General features: G+C 40.9%; 1 protein-coding gene across 3 annotated transcripts in view; it reads left to right on the top strand.

Annotated features, from left to right (window-relative positions):
* The window catches only part of CSMD3 (CUB and Sushi multiple domains 3), a 601,007-nt gene that overhangs the window by 334,779 nt on the left and 243,915 nt on the right, over positions 1 to 22,313 (top strand). For all 3 annotated transcript variants that reach the window (XM_028736265.2, XM_028736266.2, XM_028736267.2), the window contains one exon: positions 18,144 to 18,247. In XM_028736265.2, coding sequence (XP_028592098.2) covers positions 18,144 to 18,247 — 104 coding nt within the window. The remainder of the gene's footprint in view (positions 1 to 18,143; positions 18,248 to 22,313) is intronic.

Here is a 22,313-nt window from a genome sequence, read left to right on the forward strand (position 1 = left end):
TCTTCTCTTCTCATGAGGTGGCCAAAGTATTGGAGCCTCAGCTTCACAATCTGTCCTTCCAGTGAGCACTCAGGGCTGATTTCCTTAAGAATGGATAGGTTTGATCTTCTTGCAGTCCATGGGATTCTCAAGAGTCTCCTCCAGCACCATAATTCAAAAGCATCAATTCTTCAGTGATCAGCCTTCTTTATGTTCCAGCTCTCACTTCCATACATCACTACTGGGAAAACAATAGCTTTCACTATACGGACCTTTGTTGTCAAAGTGATGTCTCTGCCTTTTAGGATGCTGTCTAGGTTTGTCATTGCTTTTCTCCCAAGAAGCAGGCGTCTTTTAATTTCATGACTGCTGTCACCATCTGCAGTGATCATGGAGCCCAAGAAAGTGAAATCTCTCACTGCCTCCATTTCTTCCCCTTCTATTTGCCAGGAGGTGATGGGCCCAGTGGCCATGATCTTAGGTTTTTTTTATGTTGAGCTTCAGAGCATATTTTGCGCTCTCTTCTTTCACCCTCATTAAAAGGTTCAATTCCTCCTCACTTTCTGCCATCAAGGTTGTGTCATCTGCATATCTGAGGCTGTTGATTTCTTCCGGCAATCTTAATTCTGGTTTGGGATTCATCCACCCCAGCCCAGCTTACTTGGTGCCTTTGGACCAATCACCAACCCTCATCCAGTTGTGAGGATAAAATGAGGCAGTGGGGAGAACCTTCAGCTTCTTGGAGGAAAGATGTATTATGAATATGATTAAAATAACAAATAGGTTAGTACTACAAACTATAAGAAAATCACTTTATTTGGAACCCAGTAAAATGCCATTAAGGAGAAAATACATTTGAAAAATACATTTGGAGGCAGGTGAGAATATTTCACTCTTTGCAGTGTGTTTCCCTTGCCCATCCCCACAAAAAAACCCCTCTCCCACTTACACATATGTCATGTAAAGTTCTGCAACTTAGACTGGGGGCTTTAAGCTGGCTAGTTCCTCATATAGTGAAAACAAGGAGCTGGAAAATGAAACAGTGGCACCAGCCATATTAATCTGTGATTTATTGCCGATAGGACAGAACTGCCCAGTTGTGCTACTACTTTTTATGAGTTCTCGTTTAAAGGCAGGCAATAAAATGGATACTAACACACACTCTCAGAACTTTTTATATTAATTTTGGTACAGAATTCTACAGAGGCAGCAGGTTTGGGTTTTTTTGAAGTCTCAAGAACTAGTTTAGATGTTTTATTTATCTGGGGCTTCTCAGAGCATCTCAGTTGGTGTATCAGGATGGCATAACATTTTTGATGACTTCAGCAATGCTACAATGGAAGTAGGGTAATTCTTTGGTAACTCATCTTGGATTTCGACAAGTGTAATAAACATTTCAGATTGCAAAATGTTGATATACCTTTGCCTTTCACTTGTGTGAGGGCTGTAGTTACCTTCAAAGAGACCTTGCGTTCTAATAAACATTTATCAATTCAGCAACACATATAATGCACAATCTTTTGAAAAGCTACATATTACCCAGGAGGCTACTTGAGATGTTCTAACAAAGCACCACGAGTGAAAGCCCCCCGCCCCAGTTATACTTCTGCCTCTGTTACAGTTTCAGGCACTGGAAGGAGATGTGCTATCCCTTGTGGGGAAATGCATGTTCTGCCAAGGTACTGGGAGAAAACATATTGTTATTCACTATCCATTCCCCAAGTAGACGGAGTTCTCAGGGGTTTCCTAGGAATGAAGGTCGCTGGAGACTTATGGTGTCTTTGTGATATATGGTTTTATTTACGCATATGTACAGACTGAGCATAAGATGGAAAGCACATAGCAATAACTCTTCAACAGATAATAATCTAGGTTTCTAGGACCTCCCTAATGTCAAATATGCAGGATTCAACACAGTGTGAGGCAGGCCTCTCTGTCCCTTCTTAGCCCAGTTTTTAAGACCAAGATGTCATTTATCCTCCTCCATACGGATCCACACCTTGCTGACACCAGCTCTAGTTAAAGGAGAAGGAAGGCCTACTCCCATCTGCTCAAACTTCAGAATCTTCAGCTAGTGGTTTCTGCGGCACACTTTTGCCTGACCTTAACATAATGAAGTTGATACTTAATAGACTTGGGCAGAGCACACACACACACAAAATGCAAAATGAACCACTCATCATAGAAACCAGTGGTAGAATGTGGGTGCCCTTCAGTGTTTAATTGTTATTTTAATCAGTGATAAAGTATAGATTTCTTTTCATGGTCCTTTTCATTTTCTACAAAGACTGTAAACAAAATATATAAGGAATTACGGCCATTACACAGAAAGCCTGTTCATGAAATATCAATGTTCTAGACAAGTTACTATTACTGATAAAATTGCTTTTTTTTTTTAGAAAAAACCAATATTCTCTTTTCCAGATTGCTGCAACTTGAATTACTGATTTCTAAGCTGTATTTTTTTAAATTCTCAAAACAAGAAGGCTGGAATAGTCACGATTGCATATGCAATAGAAGAAACTGTGAAATGGCTACCCAGAATGTTGTAGCAGGTGCCTTTCCTGTTTGAGCTTTCGAAAGCCTGTGTAGAACAGGGATTAGTATATTAGATGTGGCCAATAGTGGTAGGTGGGGTGAAGCCACAGAGCTTCCTTCTCAATACCTAGTGTCTCTACAGCTTACCTGGATGGCACAGGTGGGGGAATGCAATGACAAGTACACAGGTAGGAGCACCAGATGAGCTCCACTAATGTGTCTGTGCAGCCGTCCACTTGCCACCACTCTGGCCAAGTAAGCTATTGAAGCTTACTCAGCCATGAAGCTTACTTGGTGTTCTTGAGCCAGTCCCAATAGCTCAGATTTGCCTACCTCATAGGGTTGTTTTGAAGACAAAGCAGGATAAGTCTCAGAATGGTGCCATGAGCTATTTGGAAGAAAGCTTCAAATGATAGATAGATAAAAAAGTTAAAGGGACCCCTGATTGTTAGGTCCAGTCACAGATGACTCTGGGGTTGCAGCGCTCATCTTGCTTTACTGGCTGAGGGAGCCGGCGTACAGCTTCCGGGTCATGTGGCCAGCATGACTAAGCCACTTCTGGCGAACCAGAGCAGTGCACGGAAACACCTTTTACCTTCCCTCCAGAGCGGTACCTATTTTTCTACTTGCACTTCATGCTTTCGAATTGCTAGGTTGGCAGGAGCAGGGACTGAGCAAGATAGATAGATAGATAGATAGATAGATAGGTATAATAAACAATAGTATCCTTAATAGCAGTAGCTACTGGTGTTGGCAGTTCCAGCAGGGCTGTGTTGCTCACTTGACTTTCTAACTTTGTGCTGTTGCTGTTTAAGAAGATGCGGAGGCAGACTCCCTGTTCAGGCAGACTCCCTCTTGCCCTGCCCCCCTCTCTCTTGGCACAATAGTGTGTGGCACTGGGATGCCAGGTCAGCATCAACAGCACTGCCAGTGGTGCCCTGACAGTCACTACTGCTCTGTGGTGTAGGAGAAACTGCAGTGTGCTCTTTCTGCCTCTCTGGTTAGCCTCTCAGCACAGACGCTCAACCCCCTTCACATCTTATGCCTCTTCCATGATGAACAGGACAATGTGCAGGCATATGTTAGCCTTGCTGTTTCTGTTGCATCCCTGTTGCCCGCCCCATAGCCCTCCACACATTGGAAGGTAAAAGTCAGTAGTGTGTTCATGTAGGCTCCCTGCCCTGATCCAGCCTACAGGAGCAGAGAACTTACCCTTCCAGTGGCTGGATGTCAGGCTTCGGGGAATCGGATCCCTTCCCCAGTGGCAGTAAATAAGCAGATCAAACGAAAGAAGTGTTCTTACTAGATAAGTTCTTTAATAATCACAGCGAGAGAGGAATGCATATCTCTCTAAAAAACGGCATTGCTCCCAGTAAAGGTTTACCCCCTCCGTACCCATTAATCTACATCATTCCTATGTCAAGTAATCTGAGCTTGTTGCTGTTGGACTTTCTGTTTTATCACTCTCAAAGCCCGTCCAGTCCTAGGCCAAGGAGGGGTCTGGAATACTGTCCTCCTGCCCTTGGAAAGGTTCAGGAGAAGGGGGCAGCAGCTCCCACCATTCCTCCGCAGTCTAGTCCCTGACAGTAGAGGGCTGTGGGACTGCGATGGGAACATGGCAAAGGGGGCGGGGCCATGGTCATTCCTTTCAGATGAGAAGAGAATACATGAAAAGTCCTTCTGTGTCAGGCAAAAAGCATAAAGGCAATGTTTCAAGCCTCTTGCTTTTACTGGTCACACCTGTGTAGTGTTTTTGTCATTTTGATTTATCAGTCTTGCTCATCTTCTTCCAGCTGCATTTTTTAAAAAATGTCCTTTGTCTAAAAAGCAGTTCATATTCCAGAAAGTATGGGTTTGAAACACAGGCATTTACACACGTTTTGTGCTTCCTCACAAATGCTATCACACCCCACCCTTGAATAGCCACTTACCCATATAAGGAGACTGCATTTTTAATCTGTTGTGTGTTGAATTGGATGGGATACCTCAAACCTTACATAAAATATAGTAGGCTGAGCTGAGGACATCAATACATAAGCATGTCACATGTTGTCTGGCCCTAAGATTAAAATTCTCTTTCCTTGATATATGGCTTCAGTGAACATTTTTTGCCTTTTGAAAGTAATAATAGGGTGCCGTGTCATTGCTTGCTTTTGAGGTGGCTGAAGGGTGTTTGAAAATGCCCTTTTTATTATACAAATAATCTCCCAAGTGGTCTGCACTCTGCAACACTCTCAAATTCTCAGTTAAATCTCAGGGAAAGACATTGTAAAGTGATTCCTGCCATGGGGCTTTTTCAGCTCAGGAAATGCAAGCAGCCAAGGAGGCTGCAGATTGCTGGAAAAATTGTTCACGGGAAAGAGAAAAATGCACAAACCACCCTCAGCGACCTCACAGTGATGAAGTAAGGTCAAATCCCTGCACCCACCAGAATTCTAAAGTGCCCCAAGAATGGGGAATATCTCTTTCTATCATAGGCAAAGAAAGCTCCAGATGAATAGGGTAGATTTCAGTGTAACACTAGTAATTATTTGAGACACGAAATAAGGCAAAAACAAGATATGTATCTGCATACGGCAAACATCTAGTTTGGAACTAAGAGAAATGCAAATCTACTTATGCAGAAAGGAAATGAAAGGCTATGAGAGCTGCTTCCAATTTTCTTATGAGCCATGTTTTTATGTTCCATTTTCCCCTGTTTGCAGTGTGTTTCAAATGCCTGCTTCTAAGGCAATTTCTCAAGAAATATTCTGAGGTAGTAACAGCGTAAGGCATTATCGATCCCTTGGCAAATGCTTAAAGAATGGTTGGAGCGACTGTAGTGACTTTCATATCAGTTTCCTGTGCTGGGAAGCAAAGAAGTTAAATAAAAGCTAATTGTGGGGGAAGAATCATGTGGGTGGAAGTCAAATGCTAACTCTTATTGATTACAAAGCAGAAAGGCACCAGATAACAATGAGAGCAGCATCTTTTCACTGTTGCTTTGCAGAACCTTTGCATTAGCCCACTTGTTTGGGAAGTGGAAAATTTATCTTTGGTTAGGAAGAATAATGACTCTTGCACCAGTTCTGCAGGTGTTTATGGCCGTGTATATCTGCAAGATGCTTCAGCACACTTTTTGTCCCCAAACTAGTATACCATATTTTATGCTATTGATTTGAAGAAAGCATTTTGGGTCACTTCAGATGCCCATTTTATTGAATGTTTATCCTGATTTTTTTTTCTTCCAGAAAGTTTGTGAGGAGTTTAGATGATGTCAGCTATTTACAGAGCATTCAGCCTGATTTGTTTGCAGGGAGGTTTGTAATGTCAAATAAACCAAGTACTATCCCACACTTTCCAATGCATTTTCCTGTTAGTTTTGCCTTATCACAGAAAGTTTGTGGGCTTTTTTGGGGGTGGGGGGGGGAGCTCCAAATCAACTTTAATTTGCCAGTCTATGGTAACAGTGCAGAGGTCCCTTGGAATTTCTTCCTTACAGTCTACATTGCTATCCTTTCAGTACTTTTTTTCTCCCTCTCCATTTAGATCTGCTAACTTTTTTAAACAGACTTTGAATGATTCCTAACATATGATGAATAAAAATAAATCATTCAGATGCATATGTAGATTAGGAACTGCTGACATAACACAAGGCACCCAGAGTCCCCAGCCACAGAAGGAAAGAGTACAATTTGAAGTGTGAGCATTGGTTTCTCTGCTTGGAATATATCTGGAAGGGGTGGTGGGTGGTTGCTTTTGGCTGTGTGCACAGACATGCCTCCACATTAAGTTTCTGGGATTCCAGTTCATATATTACAGTTGCTTTCCATAGTCTTCCTTGAACAACATATGTCTGCAATGCAATCAGAACTTTGGAAGAGATTTATGTTCTGAACAGATTCACCTTTGCAGGTTTGCAGAAGTCTAGCAAAAAAAGGAAGCAGTACAAAACATTCCAGCTGATACTCTAGTGGTATCCTGGTTGATGTTAACCATGGTTTCCACAGTTACATATATCTGTAACAAGAAGTCGTGATTAGTGCTAAGAAGATAAGCAGAAGGGACATGCTGGTAAGATAAATGGAAGAAGTGGAAGGAGAATGAAAGTGCAATCATTTCCCACCATGCTTTATAATGAGCCAGTGTTTGCAGTGGCTCAAAGAGAGACAAGCAAGAGAGAGAGAATTCACCAATTTTTATTATTATTTTAAAATGGGGAAACAACCCTATACACACTTTATTCCTCAAATCCACAGTAATATTTCTAGCAGAAGCTGTGTTATTTTGTGAGCGCAGAAGAGATCTTCAGTGACTTTTTCAGTATGCATAATTTAGACTGTTGATAATGTTTTATACCAAATTGAGAATACACCAAAGGAATTATTTATGCAGGGGAAAATATCCTGCTGTGTAAAGATAAATATTTTCTATAATTTATTAATAATTCCTGTCATGACAAAAAGAGATAGACAAACCTCATGTATTAACACAAAGGCAATAAATCACTGTTAAGAAGCACGAAGTGGCCAAACTACTTGTTAAGCTCTTAGTGCTGAAAATATTTGCGGTGACACCCTGTAATTTCTAAGTCTTCTGCACATTAATTTTCTTCTTAACATTTTTGCTTGTATTTAAGCTCTGGCTCTCCATTATGCTTTACTTCTCATCCCTGCATTTCTTCAAGTGTTAAAGCAACACATCAACTCTGACTATGTGAAGTGCATAAGTCTCGCAGTCCTACAATGGCAGGATTCAATGCAAGTCAAACATGGCACTGAAAACTGTGATCTGGAGTACCCAACTTCAGTGAACTGCCATAGACTGTCCTCATATGCTGTCTAGCTGTCTGTGACATATAGTTAAATAACTGTTACCATTCTGTTCATAACAGCAGAGTGCCTGTTTTTGATATGAGACTCAGGAAGGTGGTCAAAGATGTCATAAGTAAGAGTTTCAAAAGACAGCATAAAGTGTCATTTCAGGGGGTGTGTGGAAACCAATCCCTTGCAGTGCCAAATATTTCATAGTATAGTTGTAGTGCCATGACAGGACATTTTCTGGAATTGTCATTGGAAAGAACCCACATTGCTTTGCAGTAACAAAAATAGTCATTTTCACAGCAGTGGGGCTGAAATCTCAGCTCTGTTGGAGGAGTAGTGCTTCAGCATCTGGCCTTGGGCAAATCCTCCTGCTCTTTAATTTAGATAAATTATTTAGGGATCAATTAGATAGTAAATATTTCTAGAAAACAAGCTTCTCAGTTCCTTTCTTTATTTCAAAACAGTGGTTGCAGGGAACATCCAACAAATATTACAATCTCTTTAATATTTTACAAACGTCATTTCTGTAAAGGCATTACTCACAAAAAGTTGTTGCGTCAGTAAGTTGGATCCAGAGAAATGCCAAAGATGGGGTATGGGTGCTGAAAGTTGACTTTCCTGCCTGTTCTTCCCAAGGCAGTTCTCTGAGCTCTCTGAAAAGACTTTTCCGAGTGGGATAGTCTGTGGCACAGGCAGAAGAGCTGATCTCTGAGAAATGGGGGAATGAGTTTATAGGAGGCTCAGGGGACTGGATTTTTTCTTGGGGGGTGGGAAGCATTGGCTTCTGCCCACTCCTTTCCTCATGCATTTCTCCAAACCAATGTGACTAGTCAGGGTAGTAGATTATGGCTATAAACATCTAAACACAGTTTACTTGTTAAATGTGTGTTTTAAACATGACAAACCTAGACAGCATTTTAAAAAGCAGAGACATCACCTTGCCAACAAAGGCCCGTATAGTAAAAGCTATGGTTTTCCCAGTAGTGATGTATGGAAGTGAGAGCTGGATCATAAAGAAGGCTGATCGCCGAAGAATTGAATCTTTTGAATTGTGCTGTGCAAGAAGATCAAACCTATCCATTCTGAAGGAAATCAGCCCTGAGTGCTCACTGGAAGGACAGATCCTGAAGCTGAGGTTCCAATACTTTGGCCACCTAATGAGAAGAGAAGACTCCCTGGAAAAGACCCTGATGTTGGGAAAGATGGAGGGCACAAGGAGAAGGGGACGACAGAGGATGAGATGGTTGGATAGTATTCTCGAAGCTACCAGCATGAGTTTGACCAAACTGCTGCAGGCAATGGAAGACAGGAGTGCCTGGCGTGCTCTGGTTCATGGGGTCACGAAGAGTCGGACACGACTAAACGACTAAACAACAACAAAGTAACATGCATCTCATCTCTGCTGCAGTATGATATTCTGTTACAAAAGTGCTGGACCAGAGTGCTGCTGGATTGTTGTTTTAAAATTCTTTATAAGTTTTGGTGCTTTGAAAATGGGTTCATACAGTAAGGTTTGATGGTTTGTTTCTTTGTCTTTGTCAACCTAGCAGTTCGAAAGCACCCCCGGGTGCAAGTAGATAAATAGGGACCGCTTACTAGCGGGAAGGTAAACGGCGTTTCCGTGTGTGGCTCTGGCTCGCCAGAGCAGCGATGTCACGCTGGCCACGTGACCCGGAAGTGTCTCCGGACAGCGCTGGCCCCCGGCCTCTTGAGTGAGATGGGCGCACAACCCTAGAGTCTGTCAAGACTGGCCCGTACGGGCAGGGTACCTTCTTTGTCTTGCCTTGGGTGATACATTGCATCAGTACAAACTCAGCCCTGATATTCTTTCTGATGGGTGGGAAATCAGACTATTTGAAAAGAAAACATGGTCACTGTGAATGAATGCACAGTTGCTAGAATTAATCTGGGGTCAAAGGAAGCCCCTTCATTGTGAAGGTGTCTGCCAAGAGATTTGAATGTGTTTCTGTCAAGTCAAGCTTCTCAATCTCACCTTTTCAGTTGGATTAAATAATAAATATCATTGTGTTTGAACGGGTATAATTCTGTACAGTAACTGAAGAGAGCAGAAGTGATACTGACACCATAACTGTGGTTAGTCTGGGGAAGCTCCATTGCTGGGCGGAGATACTGACCCCTTGTTAACTAGAAGTAACATATCCATTGCTACTGTACAAATCTGCAAGATGGTTAATAATAATAGAGGGTAGGACTCATTCCAGCAAATAGTCTGCAGCAATTGTTAACATGCCAGCCAATTTTGTATTTATTGTAAACACTGAATAAATGCAGCTCAATCACACTAAAGTAATTTTTGCTGAAGCTGATTACATCTGCAGCAGCACATCCAAAGAAACACACACAAAAAAGTAATTTTTACTGAAGCTGATTACATCTGCAGCAGCACATTCATAGGAATTAAATTATCACCACTTCCGTTTATGGAATTATCATCATGAAAGTGTTTCACTCTCTTATAAATCTGATAAGGTTGCTTTCTGATGACATAGGCCCACTCTGCTGATTGCTTCCATAAATGCCTACTGCTGCTTGGTGTAGCTGAAATTACAAATATTAGAACATGGGTTGCTTCTACACAAACCTGTTTTCTCTGGGAATCACACTATTTTGTTGTTGCTGTGAAGTATTGTGAGGAATCTAGGCAGTGTCCCTCCAATGCCTTAAGGTCCATTGTTTCCCCTCGTACCCCCTAGTTTTGGAGGTGATATTTTGGCCGTGCACAGAAATGCTGCACCAATCACGAGTGCCCTGGCAAAGTACAATTTGCTTAACTTACCATTATATGTCACTTTCACCATTACACTTACAGCTCACTTCTATTTGCAGCTCTTCAGAGAAAAGTCTCACTGCTGCCATGATTCAGAGCTCTAGCAGAACACAGCACTGACATATAAAATATGATTTTTTTATATAACTGCACTTGTGCTGCATTGTGACAGGGAAAAAGTGGTGGGGATGCTGATGTGAGCTAAAAGTGTAATGGGAGCAGAGTGGTAAATCTTTGCCTAAAAAGACAGTGTATCAAAATATCTTGTAACTATATTGTTAGTTGTTCCATGCTGCCCTACCTTACTGTTGTTGTTGTGGAAACAGATTCTTCTTCTGAATGGTAATACAGTACAGTGGTACCTCGGGTTACATACGCTTCAGGTTACATATGCTTCAGGTTACAGACTCCGCTAACCCAGAAATAGTGATTCAGGTTAAGAATTTTGCTTCAGGATGAGAACAGAAATTGTGCTCCAGCAGTGCAGTGGCAGCAGGAGGCCCCATTAGCTAAAGTGGTGCTTCAGGTTAATAACAGTTTCAGGTTAAGAACGGACCTCTGGAACGAATTAAGTATTTAACCCAAGGTACCACTGTATAACCATTAAAATCCTCAAGAATATTGCTAGCATGTTTGGTAAATGGAATTATATATATACTACAACTGCCTGGAGGAAATCAGCCTTAGATAATACTCAGTTGTTAGTTTTTCTTTAAGGTTTTGTGTTCTTGTTTTGTATTTTTATATTGTGAGCCTCCCTGTAATCTTTGGATGAAGGGCAATATACAAATTTTAATAATAATAATAATAATAATAATAATAATAATAATAATAATATGTGCCTATAAATTTTTCCCGAAGCAGCAACACAGTCCCCAGAAACCCAGTATCTTGGTTTGCTATGTGTAGTGATCTCAGTTTCTGTTAGGAATTCATGTTTCATGTTCTGGCCATTAATTACAAAAAAAAATGCCTGCTTTCAAACATAATTTAGTAATCAGCATGTGTTGGTAGTCATTAGGATGTATTGGACTGAGTGTGTACCAGATTTTAGTTTTGGTAGTGGTTTAGTTACAACCGTGCATAAATTGCACATGCCCTATTTTGAAGGAAAGATGAATGCACAAATGCCATGTTTTATTTATTTTCCCAAATATTGGGAAAACTCCATGACCCCAGCGAGTAAAGGTCAAAGGGTTGTGAGAAGTGATAATTAATTTGTAATTTCACCAGTGTTACATTAAAACTATGTACACATCATTACAACATTATAAATTGCAAAGCTTTCTTCAAAAAAATCATATTTTTTTTGTTATGAATAAATTTAGCCACAATCAGAAATGGTACTGTTGAGTATTAGGAAGTGCCTAATCTTCACAGTTTGAAATACTTGTAGTTATGATTGTATTTTAGATTCATAAAAGCCTAATAAAGCTTCACAGTCTGATGGCTCAGCTGCCTTGCAGTGGGAGGGAAACTTCAGACATAGATGTTCATCATTTGGTGATTGCAACATAATGTTATGACTTGCAGGTGTGAAAGAGCCATTACAGATATATCATGTCAGGCATAATGATTTTCTTTTTACATATATGCTATCAGCTGATGTACATACATGAATGTATAAACTAACCCTGAGCCATACCTCTCTGATCAGAGCTGGATGCACATTTGACAGGGTCTCCAGCAAAGGGGGACGCGGGTGGCGCTGTGGGTAAAACCTCAGCGCCTAGGACTTGCCGATCACATGGTCGGTGGTTCGAATCCCCACGGCGGGGTGCGCTCCCGTTGCTCGGTCCCAGCGCCTGCCAACCTAGCAGTTTGAAAGCACCCCCAGGTGCAAGTAGATAAATAGGGACCGCTTACTAGCGGGAAGGTAAACGGTGTTTCCGTGTGCGGCTCTGGCTCGCCAGAGTAGCTTCGTCACGCTGGCCACGTGACCCGGAAGTGTCTGCAGACAGCGCTGGCTCCCGGCCTATAGAGTGAGATGAGTGCACAACCCTAGAGTCTGGCAAGACTGGCCCGTACGGGCAGGGGTACCTTTACCTTTACCAGCAAAGTGCCATCTCAGTCAACATCAATGATGCCTTCATTGTGTTTGCCCGTGATGGACAGCAGTATTGTAATCTGCAGTGAGGTGGCTGTGATGTTCCTGCCACTTTAAATTTGACACCGTACTCCAAATGAAACATCACATAAGGTCTTTGGGGGGTGGGGCAGGAATCAGTAGCTGGTGCCTTTGATACACCTGCAACACAAGGTAGAATCTGAGTTGACAATGAGTAGCCCATTGAGCACGATTTAGGTTAGATTTAAGCACCCATTGATCCTCAATAGCTATCAGAATATGTCTGGATATGTCTGGTCCTGATGCTAGTTCTTGCTTTGATAGTTAATTTTAGCTGCTCAGAAGCTGTCACCCATTTTACAATTTGATTTTAAGATTTTTTGTGGTAACCATAAGTAAGGACCCCTGGACTGTTAAGTCCAGTCAAAGGCAACTATGGGGTTGAAGCACTCATCTCGCTTTCAGGCTGAGGGAGCTGGCATTTGTCCACAGACAGCTTTCCGGGTCATGTGGCCAGCATGACTAAACTGCTTCTGGTGCAACAGAACACTGTGACAAAATCCAGAGCCCACGGAAATGCTGTTTACCTTCCTGCCACAGTGGTACCCATTTATCTACTTGCACTTTTGATGTGCTTTCAAACTGCTAGGTTGGCAGGAGCTGGGACAGAGCAACGGGAGCTCACCCAGTTGCGGGGATTCGAACCACCGATCTTCTGATTGGCAAGCCCAAGAGGCTCAGTGGTTTAGACCACAGCGCCACCCGCTTACCATAAGTAACTCTGTGGAGCTACAAACCTAAACTCACATGCCTGGAAGTGAATACCACAGAACAAGCATAACATGGATACTGATACCTCAAGGCAGGCAGATAAATTGGTGCTGGTGTTTAAAGAGCTAACATGCTGTGGTCACTAGAATGCTGAGAAATATGTGCATGTTTAAAATGGGGTTTTTGTGTATTACCTCTCAATCAACTATAATTGCACAAACTGAATTTGCCAGTATGTGACTGAATCATACATGGAAGTGCCCTGAGATGATAAGAAAACAAGTTAAGTTGCTCTCTGGTTATCTCCGTTTGTATATATATGTGCTTTTTTCCAACCAATTTCAACATAGGTTGGAAAAAAGTAATATGGGAAATAAGCCCAAACTGGAAGTTATGTGAAAATAAACTTGAGCAAGGAAAGAGAAGTGAGATAGATCTTGTTACGAGGAAATAAAGGGCAGGAGATAGAAATGGTAGGTGGGAAAATAAGCACATACATGGAAGGCAAATTTCAGGGCAGAAACAAATCATACATGGAAGGCAAATTTCAGGGCAGAAAAAAATCATTTATAATTCCATATAGAGAGAGCTTTTGAATTATGGTGCTGCTTTTGAATTATGGTGCTGGAGGAGACTCTTGGAGGAGTCCCATGGACTGCAAGAAGATCCAACCTCTCCATTCTCAAGGAAATCAGCCCTGAGTGCTCACTGGAAGGACAGATCCTGAAGCTGAGGCTCCAATACTTTGGCCACCTCATGAGAAGAGAAGACTCCCTGGAAAAGACCCTGACGTTGGGAAAGATGGGGGGCACAAGGAGAAGGGGATGACAGAGGACGAGATGGTTGGACAGCGTTCTCAAAGCTACCAGCATGAGTTTGACCAAACTGCGGGAGGCAGTGGAAGACAGGAGTGCCTGGCGTGCTCTGGTCCATGGGCTCACGAAGAGTTGGACACAACTAAATGACTAAACAACATAGAGAGGGGAGGCACTTGTCATACATGTATAGGATTGCACTACAATTTATCTTGATGTCCTTTCCACCATGTTGTGTCTGTATAGCATTAATGGAATAACTAATGCATGCTCTGCAAATGTTTGGTGTCACAGTTGTATTTCTTGACTTCAGGTAAGCTATTTAAAGAAGGCTCTTGTCTATACAAAATGTTTTAGTTTTAAGGAAATCAATCATTCCAATTACAAATTCTAAATTGCCACCTAATCCTCTAATAAATAGATTCAATATACCACCAGCTTAGAACATTTTTAAAAATAATACTTGCGGTGAGTAATTGGCTATAATAAAGCACAGCCATTTTCGTTGTGGGATTTGCTTTCTAATAAATTGTAATGGAAGTGTAACCTGTCAATCTAACGACAGGATTTCATTAAAATGTATTATGTCATAAATATATTCTGTGTCTCCTTACCTGGGAGTAATCAGTCATTCTGACCCCAAATCAGTTGAAGTATATTAATATCAGCAACGTAAGCAGGACACATTTTCCTTCCTTGAGTTATCGAATCCCTCTTCTCTCTCAAAGTAGATGCATACCCAAGTACTATACAAAAAGTGACTGACAAGTGATCCTAAGGCTCAACTCTCCATTGCAAGCTCATCTAATGGCTGCACGTTAAATAATAAGGGCTTCTAAATAGTGTCACGTCACATTCAACACACTGCTTTCCAATGGAGACCATTCACAGGCCCCACTGCAAGTCATTGGAAATAATGAGAGGTGTTGAGGTATATGTTGCAGCTCTCATAAATGTGAAATTTCAGATGAGTTAAAAGCTTTGTGCTGTATTCTGCGTAGATAGAAAGAGCCTTAAAATGTTTAACAACTATGTTCTAATTTGATGGCTCGGGCTTATAGAAGACACATTAAAAATGCTAATATATGCAAAGTTTTTAGAGAGTCTCAAACCACCATATTCCATGAAAGCCTGAATAATAAAAGCAATACATCCAACAATAATTTCAGCTTTCATAAAACAAAAAGTAATTGATTCCTTTGGTTGTATAGAAATTATATATGCAAATTTGTTTATTTAACTAAAGGGGAGCACATTTTCTGTTTGCTGGATGATATATTTGCATTTTGTTTTTGTTGATTTCCCAATATGGATTCTATCTTGGTTTTCAATTAATCTGAGTAATTAATTAATTTTTGTTTGTTTAAAGTGATGCTTATTTACATAAGTTCTATTGTTTAGAGAGTACATAAACGGCTACTGAGACTGATTTAATATCTCAACCTCACTTTTGTGAAAATATGTATAGAGTAGAAAGTAACTGGGATTGTGTATGATACGCAATAAACCTTAATATGAAAAGTTACTGGTTTTCTGAATACTGACTTAAAATCATTTATTTGGGTTCACTTGCAAAGCCCTGTGATGATTTAAAACTCTAGTTTGGTATGTTGCAACCCATGGCGCTGGTTGCCTTATAGCTTTCAGTTATTTCAGACATCGCATTTCAGCGTACAATTTGCATCGATGTTCTGTAGGGAGTGAAACAATGACCTTTCTGCCCTTAATGTCAGTTTGGGGCTTTGTCCAAGCTCAGATCTAATGTAGGTGCTTTTTATGCCCCTACATTACCAGACCAGATAATGAGGAAAAGATTTAGTGGTAGTAATATGTATCTCGGGAAACTGTGACATTCCAGATTTTAGTGGACTCCAACTCCCAACAGCTCTAGCCAGCATGGCCAGTGGGTCAGGTATGGTGTGATCTGTACACGTAAAGAGCCACAGGCTCCCATCCCTGCTGTAGATTTTTATTATTATTATTCTCTAGGATTTCCATTAATGTGCAATGTGGAAAACCTTACAGCAATGATCTGTGGGTTGTTCCTTTCCTCCAATATAGGTAACATAACTTGGCAAGGACAAAAGCCCTAGTCCATAAATATGAATACATACATACTGTACATACATACATACATAAATACATACAGAGATAGATTGTGTGCATTATCTCAAAATTGTTACAGGAATTATCAGGTCGCAGTCAGTTGTCTCTAAGTTAACACTGATAATAATAATAATAATAATATAATAATTTATTATTTATTATTTATACCCCGCCCATCTGGCTGGGTTTCCCCAGCCACTCTGGGCGGCTTCCAACTGAATATTAAAAACAGTACAGCATCAAACATTAAAAACTTCCCTAAAGAGGGCTGCCTTCAGATGACTTCTAAAAGTAAAATAGTTGTTTATTGCTTTGACATCTGCTGGGAGGGCGTTCCACAGGGCAGGAGCCACTACCGAGAAGGCCCTCTGCCTGGTTCCCTGTAACCTTACTTCTCGCAATGAGGGAACCGCCAGAAGGCCCTCGGCGCTGGATCTCAGTGTCCGGGCTGAACGATGGGGGTGGAGACGCTCCTTCAGCTCCAACGGCTTGAATAGTTGGCAAACCATTTCATTTTCAGTCTAACAACTGGCTACTTTTAGATTTCCAGGCAAGGGGGTAATTAAAAATTATGTTTTATAACTTCAAAAATCATTTTAGGAATGCTGCCAGAGTTCTTTGTGCCACAATTTAGTGTTGTGAATTATTTGGCCCGGGTAATGGAGCAGCATGATGCTTTGTTGTTGTTTAGTTGTTTAGTCGTTTCCGACTCTTCGTGACCCCATGGACCAGAGCACGCCAGGCACTCCTGTCTTCCACTGCCTCCCGCAGTTTGGTCAAACTCATGCTGGTAGCTTCGACAACACTGTCCAACCACCTCATCCTCTGTCGTCCCCTTCTCCTTGTGCCATCCATCTTTCCCAACATCAGGGTCTTTTCCAGGGAGTCTTCTCTTCTCATGAGGTGGCCAAAGTATTGGAGCCTCAGCTTCACGATCTGTCCTTCCAGTGAGCACTCAGGGCTGATTTCCTTAAGAATGGAGAGGTTTGATCTTCTTGCAGTCCATGGGACTCTCAAGAGTCTCCTCCAGCACCATAATTCAAAAGCATCAATTCTTCGGCGATCGGCCTTCTTTATGGTCCAGCTCTCACTTCCAGCATGATGCTAGACATGTATATTATACCAGTCTTATGGTCCTGAGGACTCTGCCCTTGGAGAGTGCTCTGATTGTGGTACTACATGAGTTTTGTGGGTGGATGGAGGAGCCTTTGAAACCACTGGATCCAAATTCTTCATATTCCCTCAGCATGCCCTTAGAAAAGAGATCTCGAGTATGGCAATCCCATTAGGACAAATGGGAGGGGAAATCTGGAAAAGAGAACTAGAAGAACACTGTTAATTAAAATAAACACACCTGCACACAAAAATATTAAAATATTTATATACCACTTTTCTAGACAACCCCCCAAAGCTGTTTGCAACAATAAAAAACAAGTAATAAACATCAATTATTACTAAAACAGAGAATAAAATGGACTTAAAACTACACATTAATTAGGAGTCCTTTGAGACTGACAAGCCTTTGGATTTGGTTCCTCTTCCTCGTGGGATTCTCACTCACCTGCCCACTTTGTGTTTGTCTCTCAGCTTGCTTTCTAATTTAGAAGTGTGTTCCAGGTTCTCTCGTAGGAATACTGGTCTCTGAGCAAAACCAGAAAACTATCCTAGTGTTTTGAAGTTGGCATCCTCATGCCTTTGAGGCTTCCTCATGCTATCCCTCTAGCATATGCAACTTCGAAGTGAAGCTCAGGCTCGTGATGTAGAAGTAAACCCCACTGAATTAAATATTGTCAATTGTTTGATTTACTGTGAATAATGACAGGTTATAATTGCAGCTGCCATGTTATATCTGCATTTCATTTTTTTAAAAGTGAGAATAAACATCTCTCCCCCCTCCCTTGCGTCTATCTGTATGAATTCTCGATATGTTTGTACGTGCATTAGCTTCTGCAAACAAAGTATGGTTAAAAAGAAAAATGTTATAGTTTCCACTACTGATGCGTAATAAAATTCTTGACTCTGACACTTTCGTTTAACTTCAGGTTATTAAAAAGGTAAAACTTCTGCATTTAAATTGGAAAACTGGCCTTAGGGGTTCTATTGTATTGCAACAAAGGGGTAAATTATTGCCCCGTATACTTCCATTATTTTCTTTCTTGGACAAATGACTTGTTTATATAAATAAAATATGAGAGTCTGAAAAACATGTGGATTCCATGCTGATAAAGTAATATAAATGTAGATGCTTTAAGTACATGTTTTATTTTTCCCGCTAGGTTATCCAGATTAATTTTGAAGAATTTGATCTGGAGATTGGCTATGACACACTAACAATTGGTGATGGAGGAGAAGTGGGTGATCCCAGAACTGTCCTTCAAGTGTAAGTCGCCTTAATTTACAACCCAATGGTTTAATATTTTGCTCATCTTCTATATACAAGGGAGTCACTTGTTGCAATATATCAAATTAATTTCTATAAAGCTACTCTACTTACCTTCCTGCCATTTCACATGGATTTTAAGATTACATCGTTTGTAGTACATAGCAAGAAGAAAAGCAGCAAAGATGGCACAGACTGGGGACATTATTCCAGTGATGGATTTTGTGTTGAGTAAAGTCTGGACAACTTGTTAGTTTTTCTGCACCGCCTTTGCCAGATCACATTTTTTTTGAAAAAGAGAAAATTCTAAAATACTAGTTGCTTTTTTTTTGCTTTCTTTAAATAAATAAAATAAGCCCCCCCCCCCCGTGGGATTGTGATATGGTACAGTTGGAGACAATACTTTAAAAAATAATATGACTTAAAGAAAAATGCATACTTTATCTCCCTTCTTTGCTGATTCTGCCCCCCTGGTCTCTGACATGCTGTTTGCTGCTTCATATATCAAAAAAGCCAAGTAATTTTGGGTGTGAGGTTGGGAGCATGAAAGAGGTGAATAAATTTCTGTATGGTGTGGAGAAAGTAGATAGAAGTTTTTCTTCCTCTCTCCAAATATGAGAACCAGGGGTCATCAAGAGAAACAGAATATTCAGGAGATCCAGGAAATGCAAAAGGAAGTACCGTACTTTTTCATTTATAAGACTAGGTTTTTTTTCTTTAAAAATTATGCTAAAAAGTGGGGGTCATCTTATACATGGATAGTGCATAGGGTGGACGTTTGATTGGCTGCTGCTGTGGCTGTCAGTGGCTGTTGGGCGTGTTATTGGTTGCTGTGTCAATGGCTGGTGTTGATTGGCTGACGCTGTGGCAATTTGGTGGGCAATTGGCAGCTTCTGCTGGCGAGGGGACAGAGAAGATGTGGATTTTGCAATGCAATTCCCCTTTAAAAAGCTCCAGAACCCTGGGCAATCCTCCACAAAAAAGCTCAACAACTCTCTGCCATCTCCCCCCATTTTCTTAAATTTGAGTCCCCCAAAATAGGAGGCATCTTATACATGGGGGCGTCTTATACGTGGGAAAATACGGTACTTACTCACATAGCATAATCTTAAACAATGGCATTTGATGTCACAGGTTGTAGTGATGGCCGCTGAGTTATACTGATGATGACCAACTTGGATGGCTTTAAAAGTGAACTAAGGAAGTTCGTGGAAGATAGGGCTATCTATGACTGTTACTCATAATGGTCATTTACTACATCTATACAGTGGGACGCGGGTGGCGCTGTGGGTTAAAGTCTCAGCGCCTAGGACTTGCCGATCGAAAGGTCGGCGGTTCGAATCCCAGTGGCGGGGTGCGCTCCCGTCGTTCGGTCCCAGCGCCTGCCAACCTAGCAGTTCGAAAGCACCTTCGGGTGCAAGTAGATAAATAGGGACCGCTTACTAGCGGGAAGGTAAACGGCGTTTCCGTGTGCGGCTCTGGCTCGCCAGAGCAGCGATGTCACGCTGGCCACGTGACCCGGAAGTGTCTGCGGACAGTGCTGGCTCCCGGCCTATAGAGTGAGATGAGCGCACCACCCTAGAGTCTGGCAAGACTGGCCCGTACGGGCAGGGGTACCTTTACCTTTACCTTAAGGAAGTTTGTGGAAGATAGGGCTATCTATGACTGTTACTCATAATGGTCATTTACTACATCTATACAGTAGGCAATATGCCTTTTTTTGCTACCAGTTGCTGGAGAGCATGGTTGAGGAGACTGCTGTTCTGCTCATGTTCTGCTTGTGGGTTTCCATCAGATGCCTGGTTGGTAACCGTGGTAACAGGATGCTGGACCAAATGCACTGACAGGGCTCTTCTTATGTTCTCATGAATTTCCTTTAGCTGATCTGTGACATCAGACATCTGTGACATCTTGGGCTTTAGGCAAAGAAGATTTCAGGAGAAAGTTGTTAATGAATGACAGGTGGTATTGAAACATATCATTCACTTGACAATGGATTTTCAGTTTTGAACCACAACCCTAAATTCCACCAACTCCGATAGAACTTTCTCTTCTGTATTTAAGCATTTGGGGTTTGATACTGTTAGTGAAGTGGGATATGGGAAGATAAGCTACGATGCAGAACATTTTTTTTCTTCTTTAAGGATTCTGATTTGCTAAAAATGAGCTATTGATCACAGCATGCCAAGTGTTTGCTATGTTTAGTTCCTAGGGCTGGATTGAGGAGTTGTTAGAAATAAATGAGTGTTATTTACGCTGTGGCTTTTTGAAGAAATCTTCTTACGAGCTAGTTAATGTGCATGGCTTGTTTTTGACTCTTGTAGTTGAGTGTAGGTTATATTATAACTTTCAAATAAAGAAATTCCCTAAACTATATTATCTTTAAAGTGGGGGTGTGGTACACAAAAATTATCTTCAAAGGCTGCTTCCTATAGTCATGCCTTGCAATTTTGAGAATTCTGTCAGTTTGTTTATTTCTGGAATTTCTTGTGCAGCTGAAACTCATATTTATTCTGTCCTGTTCCGTTCTAAATGCAAATGAAAATTTGTCTGTGTGTGCCTCCTTAACCTTTCCACATATACCCATTGTATGCCAACTGGAAATTGTATTGATGCTTATGAACTAGATATTGTTGAAATCTTTTACAATTTCATAAGCGATAAAATGCATGTAGGGAACGTATTAGCTAATATTCTGGAAAAAGTCTAGATCAGGGTTAGAATGTGGCCCTCCAGACCTCTGTATCTATCCCTTAGGACTTTCCCTAAAGGACTTTCCTTCCTCTTCTCAGGCCACTCTCCTCACTGATACTGCTTTCGCCTGGCTGAAATGTGTTCTTGAACTATGATAACATCTCTTGCTTGCCTGAATGGAGAGTGGAGAGGGCTTTGTGTGTGTGCATGTCTGAAATGTAGCTTACTGTACAAATGTGAGAGTCACAATGGTTGCTCCATGTAGTTTTGTCTCTGGCCCTTCCCACTTTCTGTCTCTGGCCTCGCCCATCACTGGCACGCAGCTCCTGGAAGGATGCTCAAGAAGGAATGCTGTTCTTGAACTGGGAGCTTCCCCAGCCCCTATCTAGATCAATAAAATCAATTATCAATACAGCAATGTATTGTATGACCTCTTCTTGAAGTAGTTGTGAGAGTTGGTCAGTCTTCTATTGCTCAGGCTTAGACTGTCTGTTCTGTCTATTGTGCATTTATCCTCTTTTCCAATAAGGCTTAAAAGGGGAAACCATGACTATGCAAAATTTGGCTAAAGCTGTTCCTCTTCCTTTCTTTATTACTATCAAACTTTATTTCAATCACATACAAGCATAACTTTATTACATAAGAGTTCCTCTAATTTTCTATCAAAATTCTTAAAAGAAGACAATGGAAGTCAAATATTATGCTGCTGGTATTTATATTACAACTATAGCAATATGTATATATAATTCTAGCATTATGCTTGTAGCAATGACTCTGTTTCCACGCTGGCTTTGTTTTCTGTAGACGTATAAGGTTTCCCTTTTTCTTCTTCAGTTCTCTTTATAAACACTGCAAGGGTTCAGATTCTGAATGGGGAAAGGAATTGCCTCATTAATTATATTGTCCATCACCCCACCTTTTTCCCAGACTGGGGTGGAATCTAGAGAATCTGAGAAAATGCTTTTTTAAAAAAAGTTTTTGGAAAATATATTGAATTGTCCATAAGCTCACCATTGCCATCTGGTGTCACATTTGTATAGTGCACTTAAAATGATCTTAAAACGTTATATTTGCAGCTGTATAGCTGAGTCCTGGGTCTAAAGGCACATAAAAAATACTAAACATCGATAAAATACAAAAAGCTAAAAACACTTAAAGAAAAGAATTTAAAAGCAATTTAAATGTAATAGAACTAAAACATTATACAAACAATTTATTAAAATACAGATAATAAAAACAAATGGAACTGCTTTTATGATTTCATATCCCAAAATGCATCGAGTTAAGCATATATATATATAATCATAGTGTAAACCTGATCATTTCAGAATCAGTTTTGTCCTATTTACTGATTTCCCCTCCAGCCCTCACC

This window comes from Podarcis muralis, chromosome 8 (assembly GCF_964188315.1).
Source record: "Podarcis muralis chromosome 8, rPodMur119.hap1.1, whole genome shotgun sequence".
Classification (NCBI taxonomy): Eukaryota; Metazoa; Chordata; class Lepidosauria; order Squamata; family Lacertidae; genus Podarcis; species Podarcis muralis.